Below are 19,438 nucleotides of genomic sequence, written 5' to 3' on the forward strand. Positions count from 1 at the left end.
CTTGAATTTTGAATACAGTTTAAGCCCAGTGGCTCATACCTATAATTCTAGCGACTCAGGAGATTGAGATCTAAGGATCAAGGTTCAAAACTAGCCATGGGGGAAGGGGGAGGGGGGAATGAGGGAGGAGGTAACAATCAGTACAAGAAATGTATCCAATGCCTAACGTATGAAACTGTAACCTCTCTGTACATCAGTTTGACAATAAAATTAAAAAAAAAAAAACTAGCCATGAGCAAGAAAACTGAGAGGACAGGATTCTGACTTCAAGCCCCAAGCAAGAAGAAGAGGAAGGAGGAGGAGGAGGAGAGGGGAGGGAGGAAGGAGGAAGAAAGGAAGAGGAGGAGGACGAGGAGGAAAGGAGGAAGGAGGAAGCTGCCATCTTAAAGTGAACGTCTCTCTAGTTCCGGAACATTATCCCATCCCAGGGATGCTTTTCCATTCGTGGAAATAATGATTATGAATCATGAATAATATTATGTTTTCTACTATTTCTTTTTAACAAGTACAGGAAGTGTACGCACTTTTTACCCATTTTTCCTATCTCAATTGTAATAATACAAGCTTTCACCGCCACCTTGTCGCCTCCGCCTCTTTTGTTCCGTCCTACATTCAGCTGCAGCTGCTGGCATGTGTGGCCCACACTAGAGACAGACAAGGCCTCACAGACTCAGCTACCGGGTGATGGAGGACGGCACGCGGACTGCTCCCTGACCAGATGGCCGCCCGCGGTCCGTCCACTCCTACATGCCATCATTCTTTTTTTTTGCCAGTCCTGGGCTTGGCCTCAGGGCCTGAGCACTGTCCCTGGCTTCTTTTTGCTCAAGGCTAGCACTCTGCCACTTGAGCCACAGCGCCACTTCTGGCCGTTTTCTGTATATGTAGTGCTAGGGAATCGAACCCAGGGCTTCATGTATACGAGGCAAGTGCTCTTGCCACTAGGCCATATCCCCAGCCCCACGCCATCATTCTTCACACCATGCTTTAACCACTTTCTTCTTGCGGACAGGCACACGTCTTGTCACATGATACAGAGTTTCAGAACTAAAGTTACTAAATTCTGGCACAAAGAAGTGGCATTCCCAAGAAACATGACTCACATTAACAGACCTATATGTCCAAAATGTAAACAGTGTTTAAGCCAAAGTAAATATGCATACAGAGTATTAATACATATTATCCTTTAATCCATGACTAACACATTAAACAAACACTCATGCTGACGATTTTGTAAGTCATTATATTCTTTTCAAATTAAATCGTTTTACCAAAGTATTCCTAATGGGAAGATTAATACTTCCAATCCTTTAATCAATAAATAATAAATATTTATTGGGCGTTTTAAGTATGTAAAAAAGAAGCGCCATCAGATATTAATGGAACTTGAGAATTTCTTGAGTCCTCGAAGAGCCCAACAAAGTCATTGCTGTAAATGATTGACAAATGACTATGGATGACAAACTGTGCACAGACCTTTCCGGGGCTGCTGGACAGCTGTGTGACACTGGTCCCAGGAGACCCAAAACACCAGTGCAGCCTCCTAGCCAAAGCAAAGACTGAAGAAGTCAGGTGGGAAATGGAGCATTAGTTCACTCCAGATTCACAGGGGCCCATTCTATGGTAATTTTCTAACACTAGTACACATAACCAGGGTACCATACTCAGCACTCGCAGAATCTCCCGGATGGTTCCCTGACACGTGAGGAAAGGCTACAACACGGGAAACGGTCAGGTAAAAGCCACAAGAACTTTATCTACCAAGGAAAACAGCGAACAGAAGCAACACTGAAGTCCTGGAAGGACTTCTTAGATTACTGCCTCCATAAAAGACACAGCACTGAATTGTACACTTTAAGCAAATGGGGCATAAGATAAACATATAAACTGTATCTCAATAAATCAGCTTTTTAAAAAGACAGGTGCTGGTGGTTCACATCTGTAATTCTAGCTACTCAGAATGCTGAGATCTGAGGATCACTGTTTAAAGCCAGCCAGGCAAGAAAGCTTGTGAGATGCTCATCTCCAATTAACCACCAGAAAACCGGAAGCAGTGCTGTGGCTCAAAGTGGTAGAGCGCTAGCTTTGAGCAAAAGAGTTCAGGGGCAGTGCCCAGGCCCTGGGTTCAAGCTTTACAACCAACAACAACAACAAAAAGTACTTAAAATACATAAGGGTTGTGACTCCTCCCACATGTTTGTTTAATTCAGCTTGACCAAAAGACAAATCTTCGAGAATGACAATGCATAAACTTAGGCAGTAACTGCAATTGCAGCTGTTGTGTCAGATGTGGTTCTAAGGCGTGGGAAGATCAACACATCCTTGGTACTAGATGTGCAGATACTGCCCTAGCCAACGCTTTCTCTCCATCCCGGTCAATCAGGCCCACCAGGCTACCTCTCCTAGCCAACGTCAGGAGTGCAGCAATCTCCAGCCTGTGTCATGAGTACCTTTCCCTTTCGTAAGATGCCCCTAACTGGCCCATTATACTGATGGCATTGTGCCAAGCGGACAGAGTGAGCATGAAGCTACAACCACTCTGAACTTCAAGACAGTTTTGTGTCAGTGGGTGAGAAATAAATCCTGTAGTTCAGAGACTTTTCTACCTCAGTGCAACTTCTACACTCCAATGTTGTTGGGCATGACAACACACTCCTTCTATGGTAAAGGGTAAATTGTTATACCGTGTCCCTTGTTCACGAAAAGAAAAGCACAATATCTTGCGAGCCTCTTTGGATTTTGGAGCCAGCACGCTTCTCCTCCGTTCCCTCTCCTGGATTGTCTGAGAGACTGCTTGCTCTGAACAGCACCCACACAGGAAAACCCCTGCAGCAGGCCAGGCCACTGCCCAGGCTGCTCTGCCACCTGGTCCTGACGACCCAGCAGGGCCAACGAGTCCATGTTGGACAAGGATGCTGGCTCGAGTCTCTGGCAAGTGAACTGCACTAGAGCCCCTTAGGTGGCGGGAGTAGCGCCTGCCCTGCCACCATCTTCAGATAACTCTTGGCCTGGTGGATGTTAGTAGAGATTAAATGTTTAACAACAGACTGCCAAGTTACCACGCACCCTGAGATGGCCACAATAAACTGAGTATTTTATGACTCCCTACATCCAAAAAGTTGGGCAAAGACAGCAGCGCTCATAATCAAATGGAAGTGAGCAGGTGCTGAAGGCTGTGAGTTTGTGGAAAGACGGCCCCAGCGTCCACGCTCCCACTCCTGGGAGCCGTGCCTCCTCGCTCCTGCTCTGTCTATTCCCTCGTGGTAGTTGATGTCCACGGCTCCCACTCCTCGTCTTTGTCTATTCCCTCGTGTTAGCTGATGTCCATGGCTCCCACTGGGAGCCATGCCTCCTCGCTCCTGGTCTTTGTCTATTCCCTCGTGTTAGCTGATGTCCATGGCTCCCACTGGGAGCCGTGCCTCCTCGCTCCTGGTCTTTGTCTATTCCCTCGTGGTAGTTGACAGAGGAACAGGAGGCCTGGGCTGGTTTACAGATGCTCTGTACCAGACGCCAGCCTCACCCGCCACAGCACCACACCCCACTCGCAGGCAACCCTGGAGGAAAAATCTCCTAAGCGGACAGAATAATGGACAGCAGACTTGATTATTTCACTTAGAATAAGGAATAATCAAATGTACAATTGCATCCCAGTTGATGGGCTGCAGCCAGAGGTTTAAATAGATCATCAGAGCCTTGGGAGAAAGACGAGGAAGAGAAAATTGGTGACAAGGAAGTTCAGAGGAGAGGTGCGTGGACGTGGGACCTGTGTCTGAAGGGGGGAGTGGTGAAGACCTGCGTCGCCTGTGAATGCCCACCAACCAGTCACCCAGCAGAGGTGGAAAGGACGACCCACGCGGATTGGATGACTGTGGATACCTGCAACTCCGTGCAGTAAAAACTCAATAGCAAATACACTCTATCTAGGGGGAAGAGGTAAACAAATGAAGCAGAGAAGAGGGGAGAAATGGAGTCAAGAACCCAATGGACATCCTACAAAATTAAGAGGGAGGGAGGGGCAGGTAGAGAAGGGCGGAATGAAAATGTTGAGAGGGGCGAAATACATCAAGATATATTGCCTTCATGCTACTCTGTTCAAGGGCAACACAGTAACTAGAAACAGAAATTTACAAATGGGCAGAAAGAGCAAGCTAGATATCAAAATCTTCAACAGCTATAATCAATTTATCAGACTATAAAAAAATTATACCAACATGCTATAGGAGAGAAAAAAGTTCAGTATACACACATTAATACTCTTTTTTTTTTTTGGCCAGTCCTGGGCCTTGGACTCAGGGCCTGAGCACTGTCCCTGGCTTCTTTTTGCTCAAGGCTAGCACTCTGCCACTTAAGCCACAGCACCACTTCTGGCCGTTTTCTGTATATGTGGTGCTGGGGAATTGAACCTAGGGCCTCATGTATAGGAGGCAAGCACTCTACCACTAGGCCATATCCCCAGCCCATTAATACTCATTTTTTAAAAGTGTAATTCTTCAAAAAGAAGAAAAAATTTACTTCACAGTATAAGTAGCTGGAATAGCTTCTAAAATATTAAATGCCTATTAGGAGATGGGTATTTTCCACTGGGGATATTACATACAACCAGCCTATTAAGTACATTTTATTTACTATTCTAATTAGAAAAACAAAAACTTGAAGTCAGAGAATAACAGTCATTTGCCTAAAGTCTGCTAGAGAATGGCTGAGCCAGCATTGGAATACAGATCTACTTTTCTTTAACAAAACATACTTTGTTATCTATATTAAATCCATCATTATTTATTTAGATCACATTAAAATTTGTACTTGACAGAGTGGGGTTTTTTCCCATCCTGTTATGTGTTTTGAAATGACTAAAAAATGAAAACAAAATTAAAACTATGAGGGGCTGGGGATATAGCCTAGTGGCAAGAGTGCCTGCCTCATATACACGAGGCCCTAGGTTCGATTCCCCAGCACCACATATACAGAAAACGGCCAGAAGCGGCGCTGTGGCTCAAGTGGCAGAGTGCTAGCCTTGAGCAGGAAGAAGCCAGGGACAGTGCTCAGGCTCAAGGCCCAGGACTGGCCAAAAAATAAATAAATAAATAAATCTCAGTAACACACACACACACACACACACACACACACACACACACACACACGATAACCATTGCAAACATTTAAAAAAAAATTAAAACTATGAAATTTTCTAATAATCAGACAAACCAAAGTGCTCCTCCTAAATATTCACATGAAAACGTATCATCAAAATCATAGTAAATATAAAGACTGCCTCTTGATTATCAAGTGAAGAGAAAAACCTTTCACAACTAAGAACAGGAATGCTAAGTAAAATCCAGGTTTCTGACTTGAGCAAGAACTCCAAGATTTACAGAAAAGAAAGTGCAAAATAAGAAGGTAACTTAGGAAAGAAAATTCTAAAATTACATTGAAGTAAAAACTTAAAACATTGGTCATGATTGTATTAAGCAATATGTACTTACCATGGATCAGGGAGCCATTTAGCCACTGAATATAGTAGTTTTGGGGAAAAGAAAGCAGGATTTCATTGCTGATGATTGAGAAGGGTAACAGCAAAACAGTCCCAGCTGAAACTGCTAGGGTGAAGGTGCTCAGAAACAATCTGAAAGAGGAGAATCAGCATTGCAGGTGATTCGGAAAAGCAACAAATATGGAAGCAAAGTAGCAACGAACATAATAAGCTCTTCAATTTTCTTTTTGTGTGTGTATGCCAGTCTTAAGGCTTAAAGTTGGGCCTGGACACTTTCACTGAGACTAAGGCTTTGCCATTCGTCACAGCTGCACTTCTAGCTTACTTGGAAATAACTGAAGAATCTCACCAACTTTCCTGCCCATGCTGGCTTTGAACTGCAACCCTAAAATATCAGCTCAGAAGTCAACCTCCTGAGTAGCTAGGATTACAGGCATGAGCCATCCCTGGCAAACTCTTTAATATTTTACAAAACAAGCATTACCTAAGAACTTAGTTCATTATTTCTCATTGGGACACAAATTATATACATTTGATCCTGAAAGTTAGATGAACACCCCACCTCTCTACTCAATAAAAACACCAGTCTAACACACACTCCTAAAAAATACATATACTGAAGACAGTATTCCTTCACACCTTTTACAACAGTAGTTCATTCCTCTTTTAAAGATAAGTATTTATTTCACAGCTACATTTAATTAACAACCTTGACAACATATGCTAACAGCAATGCAACAACTGTTTCACATGAAGAAAGACTTGTGAACATAGGATCGAAATGAATTCATTTTAAATGGTTACTTCATGATAGAGAAATGCCAGTTACTCTAACTTGCACAATGAACCCTATTAATATGCACATCAATACCCTTGTTTTTATTGCCAGTCCTGGGACTTGAACTCAGGGTCAAGGCTCTGTACCTGAGCCTCTCTCTGTGTTCAAGGCTACCACTCTACTACTTGAGTCACAGTGCCACTTCTGGCCTTTTTGGGGTAGTTTATTGGAGATAAGAGTCGCATGGGCTTTCCTGCCCAGGCTGGGTTGGATCTCAGCCTCCTGAGAAGCTAGAATTATAGGCATGGACCACCAGTAACTGGCAACATGTCTTAAAATGAATAAAAGTTAAATAAATTGTATCAATAAACGCTGAGGAACTAGTAAATGTAAGGTTCACCAGAAAGGAAACACACTACATGGTTCAGGAGTTTACAGGGGGAAAGCAAACTTCCAGCCCACACAAGATGGAGGTACGGGAAGCCAGAGGAGAAGGGAAAAAGAGAGAAAGGTAAAGAGTGGGGAGTGTGTTGGGCCGGATTATATAGGAAAGGGCAGGAGATACGGCCAGGTGGATTGGATGTGACTTCAGAGAAGGAGGTAGCTGCCTCCAGGTGTGCCAGTTACCTAGGTAACTCAGGTACTGGGTGCAGACTTGAACAGGTGGGGGGGCATCTGCATGGAGCCCTCCCGGGGGGTGGACCTTACAGTAAATATTACTGTACAGCCTGACAATATCTTCAATATTACTTTATCATTAAAATTAGATAGCCAGGTTGGGGCATGGTTCAAGTGGTAGAGCACGCACCTTGTAATCACGTGCCTTGACTTCAAACCTCAGTACCAAAAAATACTTAAAACAAAATTAAAATATATAAGTCAACAAAACAAACTGAAGGAAAGTAGAGACAAAGTATAGTGCATGCTTTTCCTACTCCATTGTGACACTCACCTAAAAACACATCTATCCAATCAGGAGTTACTAAAAAAAAAAATCCCAAATAGGGCTGAGAGCTGGTGGCTCACACCTGTAATCCTAGCTACTCAGGAGGCTGAGATCTGAGGATGGAGGTTCAGAGCCAGTCCAGGGAGGCAAGTCCGTGAGACTCTCATCTCCAATCTCCAATGAACCCCTCAAAAACTGGAAGTGACACTGTGGCTCAAAATGGTAGCGCACTGGCCTTGAGCAGAAGAGCTCAAGGACAGGGCTTAAGCCCTGAGTTCAAGCCTCATGACTGATAAAAAAAAAAATCCCAAATAATGTACAACAATCCCAAAAAAGAGAAATATGAAGACTTTCTTGCCTGTACCCTCCTGGAATTTAAAATTTCTGTAACAATTTTGAAAAGTTGAGAGGGGCAGTTGTTGGGATTGTTGTTTTCTGGTCTTGGGGCTTGAACTCAGGGCCTGAGCACTGTCCTTGACCTTTTTTGCTCAAGGCTAGCACTCTGTCACTTAAGCCACAGCTTCACTTCCAGCTTTTTTGGTAGCTAAGTGGAGATAGGAATCTTACGGGCTTTTTCCCCTGAGCTGGCTCTGAGCTGTGATCCTCAGATCTCAGCCTCTTCAGTATCTAGGATTACAGGCATGAGTCAAAAGCAGTGCCCTGCTTTAAAAAGAAAGAAATGGGGACTGGGAAGGTGGCTGTTGTAGAGCTGACTCCATCTTGATTAGGGAAACATGGTAGGAAATGTTGGGGGTAATAGAGCTGACTCCATCTTTATTAGGTCAACCTGACCCCGAAATTCTGCTTCTGTAAATGGCTTGCTTAACTTGTTACTTGCTCTACCCCGTGTCAACTTCCTACATCTGTGCCACGCTTGCTTTGCTGCGTGTTCTACCCCCTGCGTAAAGCCCCTACGTCTGTGAACTTATTGCGCACTCTACCTCCCTGCGTCAACCTCCTACATCTGTGAACTTATTGCGTGCTCTACCTCCTGGGTCAACCTCCTACATCTGTGAACTTATTGCGTGCTCTACCTCCTGCGTAAAGCCCCTACGTCCGTGAACTTATTGCGTGCTCTACCTCCTGCGTCAACCTCCTACATCTGTGAACTTATTGCGTGCTCTACCTCCTGGGTCAACCTCCTACATCTGTGAACTTATTGCGTGCTCTACCTCCTGGGTCAACCTCCTACATCTGTGAACTTATTGCGTGCTCTACCTCCTGGGTCAACCTCCTACATCTGTGAACTTATTGCGTGCTCTACCTCCTGGGTCAACCTCCTACATCTGTGAACTTATTGCGTGCTCTACCCCCTGCATCAAGCCCCTACATCTGTGCTGCGCTTTTACCTTTATAAACCCCAATTTGAGGACTGCTTGGGGGGCACGGTGGCAGCTCCCGAGTCTGTGCTGTGTCCCTGGCTGGTCAATCCGCTTTCCAGGGGTGTAGTCTCAGCTCCCAAGTCTGTGCTGCGTCCCTGGCCGGGCAGTTGCTGTTTGCTTCCCCAATAAACCCATATTTTTGCTTGAGACTGTCTCTGAGTGGTGGACTCTTAGGTGGACGTGGAACCTCCTCCCGCCCCCCAGGCCCTGTAACAGTAGCTTAGCGGTATAGTGCTTGCCCAGCATGCATGAAACCCTTCGTTCAATTCCTTGGTACCACAAAAACAGAAAAGGCTGGAAGTGGCGCTGTGGCTCAAGTGGCAGAGTGCTAGCCTTGAGCAAAAGAAGCTCAGGTACAATGCCCAGGCCCTGAGTTCAAGCCCCAGGACTGGCAAAAAAAAAAAAAGAAAAGAAATGGTAAAGGAAAAGGAAACTTCACTAGCATAGACAGAAATTTTATATCCACTTTACTGAAGTTGATATTAGAAAAATGTATAGATGAGTGCAAATATAAGTAGTAGTAAAGAGTGACACAGTATTGCTCTCAATACACATTTAGCAGAGTGAATTTGAGGCCAAGGCCACCTTGTGGCCACAGACAGAAATGTATGTCTACTTCGCCCAAAGCACCCAGGAAACCATGGGTCACTTTTCTGCGTCTGGACCATGACACATACCCATCGCGTAATTCAAATCAAACCTAGAAATAGTGCCGTGAGGTGGCTCCGTTTGATAGACCAGAGTCTGGCAAGGCATCTGAACAGGTCTCCATCTTAAGGTAGACGGCCAGCGCAGCGCCCCCTCCAGCCAGTCTGCAGACGGGCGGGGCTCTGCACAGCTGTCCCAGCACAGCTCCTAGGCTGCCCTCACGGGGACACATGTTGGCACTCCCTTGGGCTTCCCTACCCTCGAAGGGGTCCTCAGGCTCCACATCTCCCTGTACCAGCTTCTCTCCCTAGCGAGGTGCTCCCCAGACTCCGGCGGACAAACGCAAGCAGGGATCCCAAGGCCACCTTCAAACATCATCTGTCCTCACGCATCCCTCCGACTCCACCACCTGGCTCCTCTCAGTAAAATTAGCGCCTCGCTCCTCTTGGCTCCTGTAAGACTTTGACACACCTGGCCAACACAGTTTCCAATCAAACATGAACCCAACGTCCTGACAAAAGGAATTAGCTTATGGGGCAAACACAAAGTGTTGAAAGTCACGTAGTATTCAAAGTGACCTGGAAAGCCCTGAATGTAGGTCTTCATCGCTTTAATGCTTGCTCTTTCAACAAACGATCAGAACATACTACACTTCATAGTTTGAGGCCCTAAAATCAACAAAAGGATTGGAAACTCGTCCCTTTGGCCCTTAAGAGGCTACAGTAGGAGCTATTCAAAAATAGATGTAATGGGCTGGGGCCTGGTGGCTCACGCCTATAATCCTAACTACTCAGGAGGCTGAGATCCAGGGTTCATGGTTTGAAGGCAGCCAGGGCAGCAAAGTCCATGAGACTCTTATCTACAACTAACCAACAGAAAACCGGAAGTGGTGCTGTGTCTCAAAGTGGTAGAGCAATAGCCTTGAGCAGAAAAAGCTCAGTGACAGCACCCAGGCCCTGAGTTCAACTTCCACACCAACCAAAAAAAAAAAAAAGGATGTAATGTATCAGAGCTGTCAGGGGAGCCTCAAAACAAAGCTTGAGTTGAAAAAAACTATGTAGAAATGTTGCTTCTGTTATGATACAAAAGTGCCCTTTCAGATTTGAAGGATAGTTTCAGAAACGTCAAGATGGAGCAGTGTAGAAACACTGCACCTCCAGAGCACTGTCTTTCGTGACAGTGGCAGCAGTAAGAAGGGTGTTTCCCCATGTATCTGGCATTTCTAACTCTCCTAATCCAACCCAGCAAGGCAAAGCCCCTCCTCTTCTCCATAAAGTAAATGTGTGCTGCGTGAATGAGGTTGCCTAGTTCGTACCAGCACCGCATGGTGTGAGTCTCTGGTATGTGTGACCCTGCTGCTGCTACTATTCGGTTCTCCTTGAGTAGTCCTGACGGTAGCCCTGGGTACTCCGCAGGTGACCCTGATGGGATGTGGGAGTCCCTCACTGTTTTATTTATTTATTTTTTGGCTGGTCCTGGGGCTTGAACTCACGGCCTGGGTGCTATCCCTAAACTTCCTTAGCTCAAAGCTAGCCCTCTACCATGTTGAGCCATAGTGCCACTTCCAGTTTTCTGGTGGTTAACTGGTGATGAGAGTCTCATGGACTTTCCTGCCTGGGCTGGCTTTGAGCAGTGACCCTCAGCTCTCAGCTTCCTGAGTAGCCGGGGCACAAGCGTGAGCCGGTCCCTCACTCTAAATCAGTGGCTCCTGACTGGTGAAACTGTACCATGGATACAATTCCAATGGCACCATGGGGTCACTCGTAGGCCTTCTGTTAGCACACGTACCAGAGACTCAATCTGTGAGTCTTCTGGTGATGCTCAGTCACTAGGTGATACTTTTGGAGTGTTTGGCTCTGTGCCCAGACAGGCTTGGGCACAACTCCATTTGCCTTCATAGGGTTTAGAGGGCAGTAAGACTCAGACAAGAGACAAGAGACAAAAAGACAAAAAAAAGAGTCGGTCATGGGGCTTGAACTCTGGGCCTAGGCACTGTCCCTGAGCTCTTTTTGCTCAAGAATAATGCTCTACCACTTTGAGCCAAGCACCACTTGCAGTTTTCTGGTGATTAGTTGGAGACAAGACTCTTCACCGCCTTTCCTGCTGGGGCTGGCTTTAAACCACCCTCCTCAGACCTCAGCCTCCTGAGTAGCTAGGACGACAGGCCTGAGCCGCCAGGGCCTGGTGGCCGTGCCGTCCGACTGCCCTGCAGGACAGGTGGAGCAGGTGGAGACCACGGAGCCGCCCCCAGGCCCTGGGGTACAGCCATGTTCTCATTAAACACACAAAGGGTAAAGGAGAGGACGCGCTTACATGTGACTGACCTGCAGGTCTACTTCAGTGGATCACAACCCAGGGAGCTGGGGAGACACGCTCACCTGTCCTGCACACCTAGCAGGCTTCACACAGAACGAGCAGCTGCCCTTCACTCCATCTGTGACTCGCGGTGATCTTTTTTTGAATGAGAGAAGCGAATTCCTGTTGTGCTTTATTCTTTTGTCTTAGGGCACTCAGGACTGAACGCAAGGCCCTGCACATGCTAGACGAGCACTCGACCACTGGAGCCATAGCCTCGCGTGTTCTGCTTTGTATATTCCCAGGCGGGCCCCAAACTCACAATCCTCCTGTACTCCTAGCGCCCCAGTGTAAGGAGTACAGGCACAGGCCACCACACCTGGCTACCAACAGCAACTGAGACAGAGAAAACGCGATGGTTTGCTCAAGGACTAGGAATAAAACTAAAAACTCTCCAATTCTATAAACGTACAATATCAAGCTTCACTAAGGCACCTAAAATAATGTCAATTGCCAAATCCATTTGTATTTGTTTCTCAGTTTTGAATCTAATCAGGCCTATTCAAGTCAGTCAAGGAAATACTGAAGAAGTGTTTCCATTTGAGGGAGACAAAAGGGACATGACATCTAAACATGCGTGTGAATCTGAAGCAGAGCCTTTGATTACAATGACACTACTGGGACAACTCAGAAAACTGCAGTGGGGACTGAACGGAACCACATCAATATTAACTTCATTATTTTAATGGCTGCAAGGTAGATACCCAGGAGAAGGTACCATTTATAGGAATTACACATGAGGAAATGGAACAAGAGATCAAAGAGTTCAAAGGAAAAATCACTTTGCATTTATTTGTAACCTTTCTATAAATCTGAGCTTTTTTTAACTCAAAGTATCCATTTTTAAGTCCTGGAATATTGATAATCCCCCACGTACGTATGTGTGTGTTATGTCACATACCTGAGAAAAATCTAGTAATAAAGAAATCACTTTTCCTCCAGTTTGAGAGCTCAAAAAAGTTATAGTTCCATGTTCACTCACATGCTTTGATTATCCCTTCTGAATTATAGGCCACGTCTTGTTGTTGTAAGAGAAGATATATCCAGTAATTTCTTCTGAGGTATGGAACTACATTCATAACTTATAGGTTAGCTAGAATATAACTGGTTAAACGTCTCTTATTTACCCCTGAACGATCTTCACCAATATTGAGTTCTCTGTAAACTCTACTCTTGTTTGAATGGTGAACTTTTGTTTCTAAAGTTTAATTTTAAATGTTTGAATGTTCTGTTTATGTATTTGAACTACAATAAGCCACCCCTTTTTATTAAAAAAATAAGATTAATATTGATAAATCTAAAAAATACTTTAGGTGTTTCCATATTTCTGTCCAAAAACTAGAATTAAACTTTCAGAATTGACTTCAGAACTAGAGCAATTAAATTTTAGAATACATACGAGATCCTGTTGACTATAGCATCTTCATCTTCTTGTTCATCTGCAAAAATACGTAAAGTATTAGTAATCTTATCCTCTGATAAAATGTTTTATCAACTTACTTAAAGCATGTACTTAAAAAGCCATTGCTGAGTAAGGAGAGCTTGCCATTACTGAAGCCATGATTCAACTTTATGCCTCACTGCGTCAGATATGAAAGCATATAACAGAGAATGAAGTCTCCTGACTTCCTAACAAGCGCTGGTTAACTACCCTAGGAACTGCATATGCCTGCCCTCCTCGAGTCCCGCCCCTCGGTAACGACCTATCACCAGGTCTTTCAGTACGGAACACATCTCCCGGAAGAGACTGGCTGTTATGTGTACGCCTCATTCCCTTCACTTCAGTCATGATTAGAGGTCAACTCATTAGACTGCAATGTAGGACCCCAGCGTTGTTCCATAATGGGGCCCAGAACCTCACCACCATCCAACTGTATAGCATTGCCAGGGTCTCGGTAGACTGTTCCCAGTTTTCCCAATCTGGAGCGATGGTCTCCAGCCCCAGGCTGGTGCAGGTCCCACTTACACAACAAAAATATCTAGGTATTACAAAGCATGGCTATTTCCCCCAAGGAACTTTTGTTACACACTTGCCGGCATGCCACTGATTTAGTAAGTCTCATCAACTTTTATTTGTACTTGGTTGCATATCTGTTTGTATACCTTCTGGATTACAGAGTAGACTCAAGTCGGCTTCCCATCTCTACACAATCCTCCACACGTCTGTACGGCTAGGATGAGTTCAAGACCCTTTATGGCAACTGGCAAGCATTTATCTTCTCTCTCACTTCTTCACAGCCTAACTGGCTCTTAAAGTAGACAGTACCCACGGAGAGTCTGGGATATGCTCACTGCACCAGCACTCCTGAGGGTGGGGAAGGGGACATGGATGCCAACAGGAAATTCTCACTAGCAAGTCCCTGTGCCGCGACTTCAGCGGGGCCTTGGCACAATCTCACAATGTTCCCACTGCTTGACCTGCCTTAGTTCTCACTCCTTATCTAGGCCGGTGCAAGATGAGCCCAGAACATGTTATTGTGTTGAAAAGTTACATTTTTTTACATTGGCATTGGCATCCATTATTGGCGCCTATCATTTTTATATGTCCACACAGCAGCAAAGTCCCTTATCAGACATACTCCTCCATCACTCCCTCTCTGGTCCCCTTTTCCCAAGTCATTCCCACAGGCTTCACTGTGCCCTGCACGCTCTCCTCCTCTCTCAGCGATAGCGCCATCCCAGATAGGAACTGCCTTCCATTCCTGTACTTCATTTTCTTTTTGGTGTATGCTTACTGTCCAAAGAGGTTTCACCATGGTGTTTCACACATACAGGTCAATATTCGAATCAGAGCCATCCAGCCTCCCACTCTCTACCATCCAACAGCTTCTATGTTTCCATCTACATTCACAGACGCAACGTACGTCAGTATTAATCACCTACAGTATTCTCTCCTTGTTCCAAAACACCACTTGAAAGAGGTGGGGAGGGAGAGAAGAATACGGTGCAAGAGGTAAAGTTGTTCCAAGTATGCTGTGTGCCTGTATAAAAACATGACAATGAAACTCTTTCATGCTCCAAATGTATGCTAACTCAAAAGGGGAAAAAATAAAGTAGCCTATACCCTAAAGTGTGGTGGCATTGCACTTGGAAGGCTAAGGCAGGAGGATCATGAATTTGAGGCTAGACTGCGCTACATAGTAAGACCTCTCTTTAAAAAAATGAAAAATGCAAATAACAAATAAAAAGCACATCTTTAAAAATTTGTAATTCTCAAATTCCACTATACAAAGCTCTTACAACTTTCTTTAGCAACATAATTAACTGAGATCACCCAATATTTTACTTTGTACTCTGCTTTCAATTTCATCAAAACTGTATCAGAAACCATGTCTGGACAACTCATTCATTTCACCCACTAATACTGTCAGCTCCTTCTATTCCATTAAGATATAGGCATTTAATTTCTGAAATAGAGGTGAAAAGCTGGACAACTTATTGTGATTTAAATGTGTACATGGAGATGCCAAATGCTGTTGTTTGCCTCCCCGTCACGGTTGGGTCTAGAGAGTTCTGGGTGGGAGACGAGAGCTGAGGGGAAGGGTCGGGGCAACTTTTCAGGTGTCTCTGACACTCCACAGCTATACTTTCCGTTAGCCTTCTAAAGTTAGCCTATCACTTTGCTCCTGACAGCAAGGCCTCTCCCAGAATGCTCCCTGGGAGAGAAAGAGACAATGCAACTGCAGAAGTAGCAGTTGCTTCAGAGAGCAGACTTGTTCTGCAAGTCACCCTAAGCATAGCTGGAGATTTTGTGGGGAGTGAAACATGGAACTAGTTAGTGCTTATTACTTAACAGGAGAAAACTGGCAATTGTGAATAAATGGAATTAAAGAAAATGGATATTCAGAATACGTAGAAAACCTCTGGAGAAAAAAAAAAAAAACAGCTGCAATTCTGCTTACAGCTGTTGACTTTAACTGTACCCTGTAGGCCGTGTGTGCTACGTGAAAACCACAGCTAGTCTTGGAGCACTGTCTGCATATTCTCATAAAGAGAGTGACACAGTCTCCTCTTAACCTACTGTACTACTTAGTCTTCGTACACACCTAGGAAAAACTATTGTCTTCCCTGCACTTGTGCAGCTGTGTGACATTTCTCACATTCCGGCATCTGCCCATCTTCATCGCTGGTTGTCAGTAGATAAGGTCACCACTTACTGTGTCACAACGTATTGCCGTTTAGGGTCTATGTGCTTTTCTGATCAACTTCCCAATTGTATTTATGTTTTTAAGGCTAACCTACAGGCTCTATCTGCATTCCAGCAGTTTTCCCGGAGTGTCTTTCTGTGTGGTTTTTGTGGTACTGAGGTTTGAACTCAGAGCCTTGTGACTGTGGGGTAAGAGCTCTATTACTTGAGCCAACCCCCCCACTTTTGCCCTCTTTGATGATTCAATCTAGTGTACCACATTACATGCAGTCACGTCACTTACTATTTTGTTTTTAATTTAGGGCTTTTTATTGTTAGTATGAAGGTGATGTACAGAGGGGTTACGGTTACATAAGTCAGGTAAAGAGTACATTCCTTTTTGGACAGTGTCACCCCTTCCATCTCTCCTACTCGGTTTTTCCCTCCCATCCCCACCCACAAGTTGTATAGTTCATTCTCAACATAATGTCTAGTGAATATCACTGCCACATTTGTTCACCCTTTGCCCCTCCAGTTCTGTGCCCTCCACTTTACCTTCCAAAAGACAGATAAACGAACAAACAAGACAAAAAGAAATGAAAACAAAAACAGGAACAAAGAAAAAAACTCATTTCCATTCCTAGAGTTCATTTAGATAAATATTCTGTATGATCAGAAGCACAGAGACATTGTGCCTCTGTCTTCCTCTCCTAATAATATCCTCCCCTTCGGTCTCACTATGTGTGAATGTCTAGAGTCCTGTATAATTTACCCTGTTTCAGTGTATATTATATCTAGCTTCTGCATATGAGAGAGAGCATGTGCCAACTGTCTCTCTGAGCTTGGCTTACCTCTCTTAACATGATTTGTTCTAAAGTCCATCCATTTCCTTGCAAATGACATATATTATTCTTTCCAATGGCTGTGCAAAATTCCATTGTGTATAGATACCACATTTTTTTAATCCTCTCATCTCTTAATTTATAGGTTTTTATAGCAAAAGTTATATAATCATTATAAAAACTCAAATAATCCAGTGATACAGAAAACAAAATAAAATTGATTCTGCTGAGATTTAACAGAGGTAGTTCATACTTAGGCATTTCTAAAACTTAGGCACTTTTAAAACTCTGACTTAGAAACCTGTAATTAACCAATACAACATGCACTAAAGAATAAAAACAGTCAGGCACTGGTGGCTCACACCTAAAAATCCTAGGTACTCAGGAGGCTAAGATCTGAGGATCATGTTCTAAATCTAACCCAGGGAGCAAAGTCCAGGAACCTCTTATCTCCAATTAACCACCAAAAAAGCCAGAAGCAGAGCTGTGACTAAAGTGGTAGAGTGCTAGCCTTTAGCAAAAAAGCTGAGGGCCTTAGTTCAAGCCCAAAGACAGCACAAAAAATAAATAATAATTATCTGCCTCTGCCTAAGTAAGAATGAGATAGTAAAAGGATACTACCATTGACTACCAATGATATTAGGAAGTCTCTAAATTCCACATTGCTTTAGAGAAAGAAAAGATACTTCTAGTAGTCAGAAAAGGGTTGGAAGGTGTGTCGAACATGTCACAGCCAGTCACAAGGAAATACGTAGACTCATAAACGCTGGAATTTCCCAGATTGTAAATAGCTCAGTACTAATCTTAGTTGGATATAAGAATTGTGATAAACAAGGACAGTGGTCTAAGAGGTGATCCTAAGAGTAGTCAGATTCCCTGGAGGTTATTTTTAGTGCTCTTCGTACCAGTCAACTGTTTACTTCAGCCAGGAGTGAATTCACCACTGAAAGTGGAAGACATATCCTATACACCATGCCCAGACAATGGTGCATGTAATAAAAGTTTAATTAAGACATTTCTACTTGCCTGATTTTCTCTTGTATCTGGTGATGATGAAATAGGAAACAACGTAGAGAATGGCAAAAATAAGGAAACATATCTGAAACAAAACAAATTTAACAGATTATTTACATCTTTAGCTGAATTATTCTAACTAATAAATGACACATCTTTTGGATGTATAGGATAAAAGAGATTTAAATTATTTAAAAGCAAAAATTATGGATATTTCACTGAGATAAAGTTTTGATGAAAATATTCATTTATGTGTAGTCAATTAATGAGTCCAGTTTAATACTATTTGGGAGGGAAAGCCCAGTGGATATTTTCCTTTTCATATCTTGATTAAATTTTGCAAAACAACATGGAAGAATAACAATCTAGACCATCAGCAACGTTTTTGAAAAACAACATCAAAGAGCGACCACTACCCGGTTAAATATTGAAAAGTACTAAAAGCTTCAGAAATGCGTAAGAAAATGTGCTGGCACCATAAAAAAGAAAAGAAAAAAATATTTTTAAACATAAGTAAATTTTGCTCACCTTTTTATTTTAACTGATAAATAAAAGCCACATTTCTTTGTTTTATGCAGCATGTTTTGAACTGTGCATCATACATTGTGGTGTGGCTCAATTATCACATACTTATTACCATATGTACAATTGTTATACAATTATTGCATACTTACATATACAATTATCTCATACTTATTAATGTTTGCGATGAGAATGCTTGAAATCTGATGAGAATGCTTAAAATTCTTTTGGTGATTTTCAAAATACAATATGGACTGGGAATGTGGCTTAGTGGTAGAGTGCTTGCCTAGCATGAACGAGGCCTTGAGTTCAAATCCTTAGGCCATATAAACAAAAAATAAATGAAACTAACAAAATTAAAAGCAAAAAAAATAGCTATTAAAAAAAAGTCATTGTGGGGGAAAAATGCGGTGCAATTTACTAGAGTCAGTATGTGGAACTCATATCCTTACTGAAATTTTGCACCTATTAACCAGCATCTGAATCCTTTATCTCAGTCCCTAGTAATTATCATTCTACTCACTACTTCTGTGGGCTCAACATGTAAATGAGATGCAGCACTAGTCCTGTGTGCCTGGCTTGTTTTTCCGCACATTCAGGTTCGTCCTTGTTTTCACAAGTGACAAGATGCATGCCTTTTCAAGGCTGAGCAGCAGTCCCTTGTGCACATTCATCCCAAGACAGGGTGCCACGGGTGTTCCTGTGAGCTGGCTACCGTGAGCAGCACCACGGAAGCCTGGGAGCGCGGGGGACTTCCACGGACAGAATCTACATCAGCTTCCCTTTTCTCCACATCTTTGCCAGCACTTTGAAATCCTCTCCCAGGAGACGATTCTGACAGTGACCTAAGAGCCAACACACCCAAGACCACCTATGTAGGAAACCTAGAGGCCTGGCAGGAACCCTGACTAGACCGGAGAACATTAGGGGTCACCATCTCCTCTATGTCCTTTGGGGAATAAGAGCTGGGTGAAAAGGAAAGCCAGTGGTTGGTGAACATCTTGCAAAAACAAACTGGTCTACAATGTAATGAAAGTCTGAATGGAGCTCCAAAAGCAAGAGAGTAACCGGGCGGCAAAACAGCAGAGACATTAGCTGACAAAGGGGATTTACAAGAGATTGAGTGAAGGGGCTGGGAATATGGCCTAGTGGTAAAAGGGCTTGCCTCCTCTACATGAAGCCCTGGGTTCGATTCCTCAGCACCACATATATAGAAAACAGCCAGAAGTGGCGCTGTGGCTCAAGTGGCAGAGGCTCAAGTGGCAGAGTGCTAGCCTTGAGCAACAAGAAGCCAGGGACAGTGCTCAGGCCCTGAGTCCAAGCCCCAGGGCCTGTTA

The 19,438-nt window shown here is 43.8% G+C and overlaps 1 protein-coding gene across 6 annotated transcripts in view; it reads right to left on the reverse strand.

Annotated features, from left to right (window-relative positions):
- The window catches only part of Lmbr1 (limb development membrane protein 1), a 107,074-nt gene that overhangs the window by 78,305 nt on the left and 9,331 nt on the right, over window positions 1-19,438 (reverse strand). For 5 of the 6 annotated variants that reach the window (XM_048340530.1, XM_048340534.1, XM_048340533.1 and 2 more), the window contains exons 2-4: window positions 17,592-17,664; window positions 12,997-13,036; window positions 5,481-5,620 (exon numbers count right to left, since the gene is read on the reverse strand). In XM_048340530.1, the coding sequence (XP_048196487.1) occupies window positions 5,481-5,620; window positions 12,997-13,036; window positions 17,592-17,664 (253 nt within the window). Of the gene's footprint in view, window positions 1-5,480; window positions 5,621-12,996; window positions 13,037-17,591; window positions 17,665-19,438 lie in introns of those variants that run through there. The other variant, XM_048340535.1, reaches the window with a different exon arrangement.

The sequence above is a fragment of the Perognathus longimembris genome, chromosome 2, assembly GCF_023159225.1.
Source record: "Perognathus longimembris pacificus isolate PPM17 chromosome 2, ASM2315922v1, whole genome shotgun sequence".
NCBI classification, from domain to species: Eukaryota; Metazoa; Chordata; class Mammalia; order Rodentia; family Heteromyidae; genus Perognathus; species Perognathus longimembris.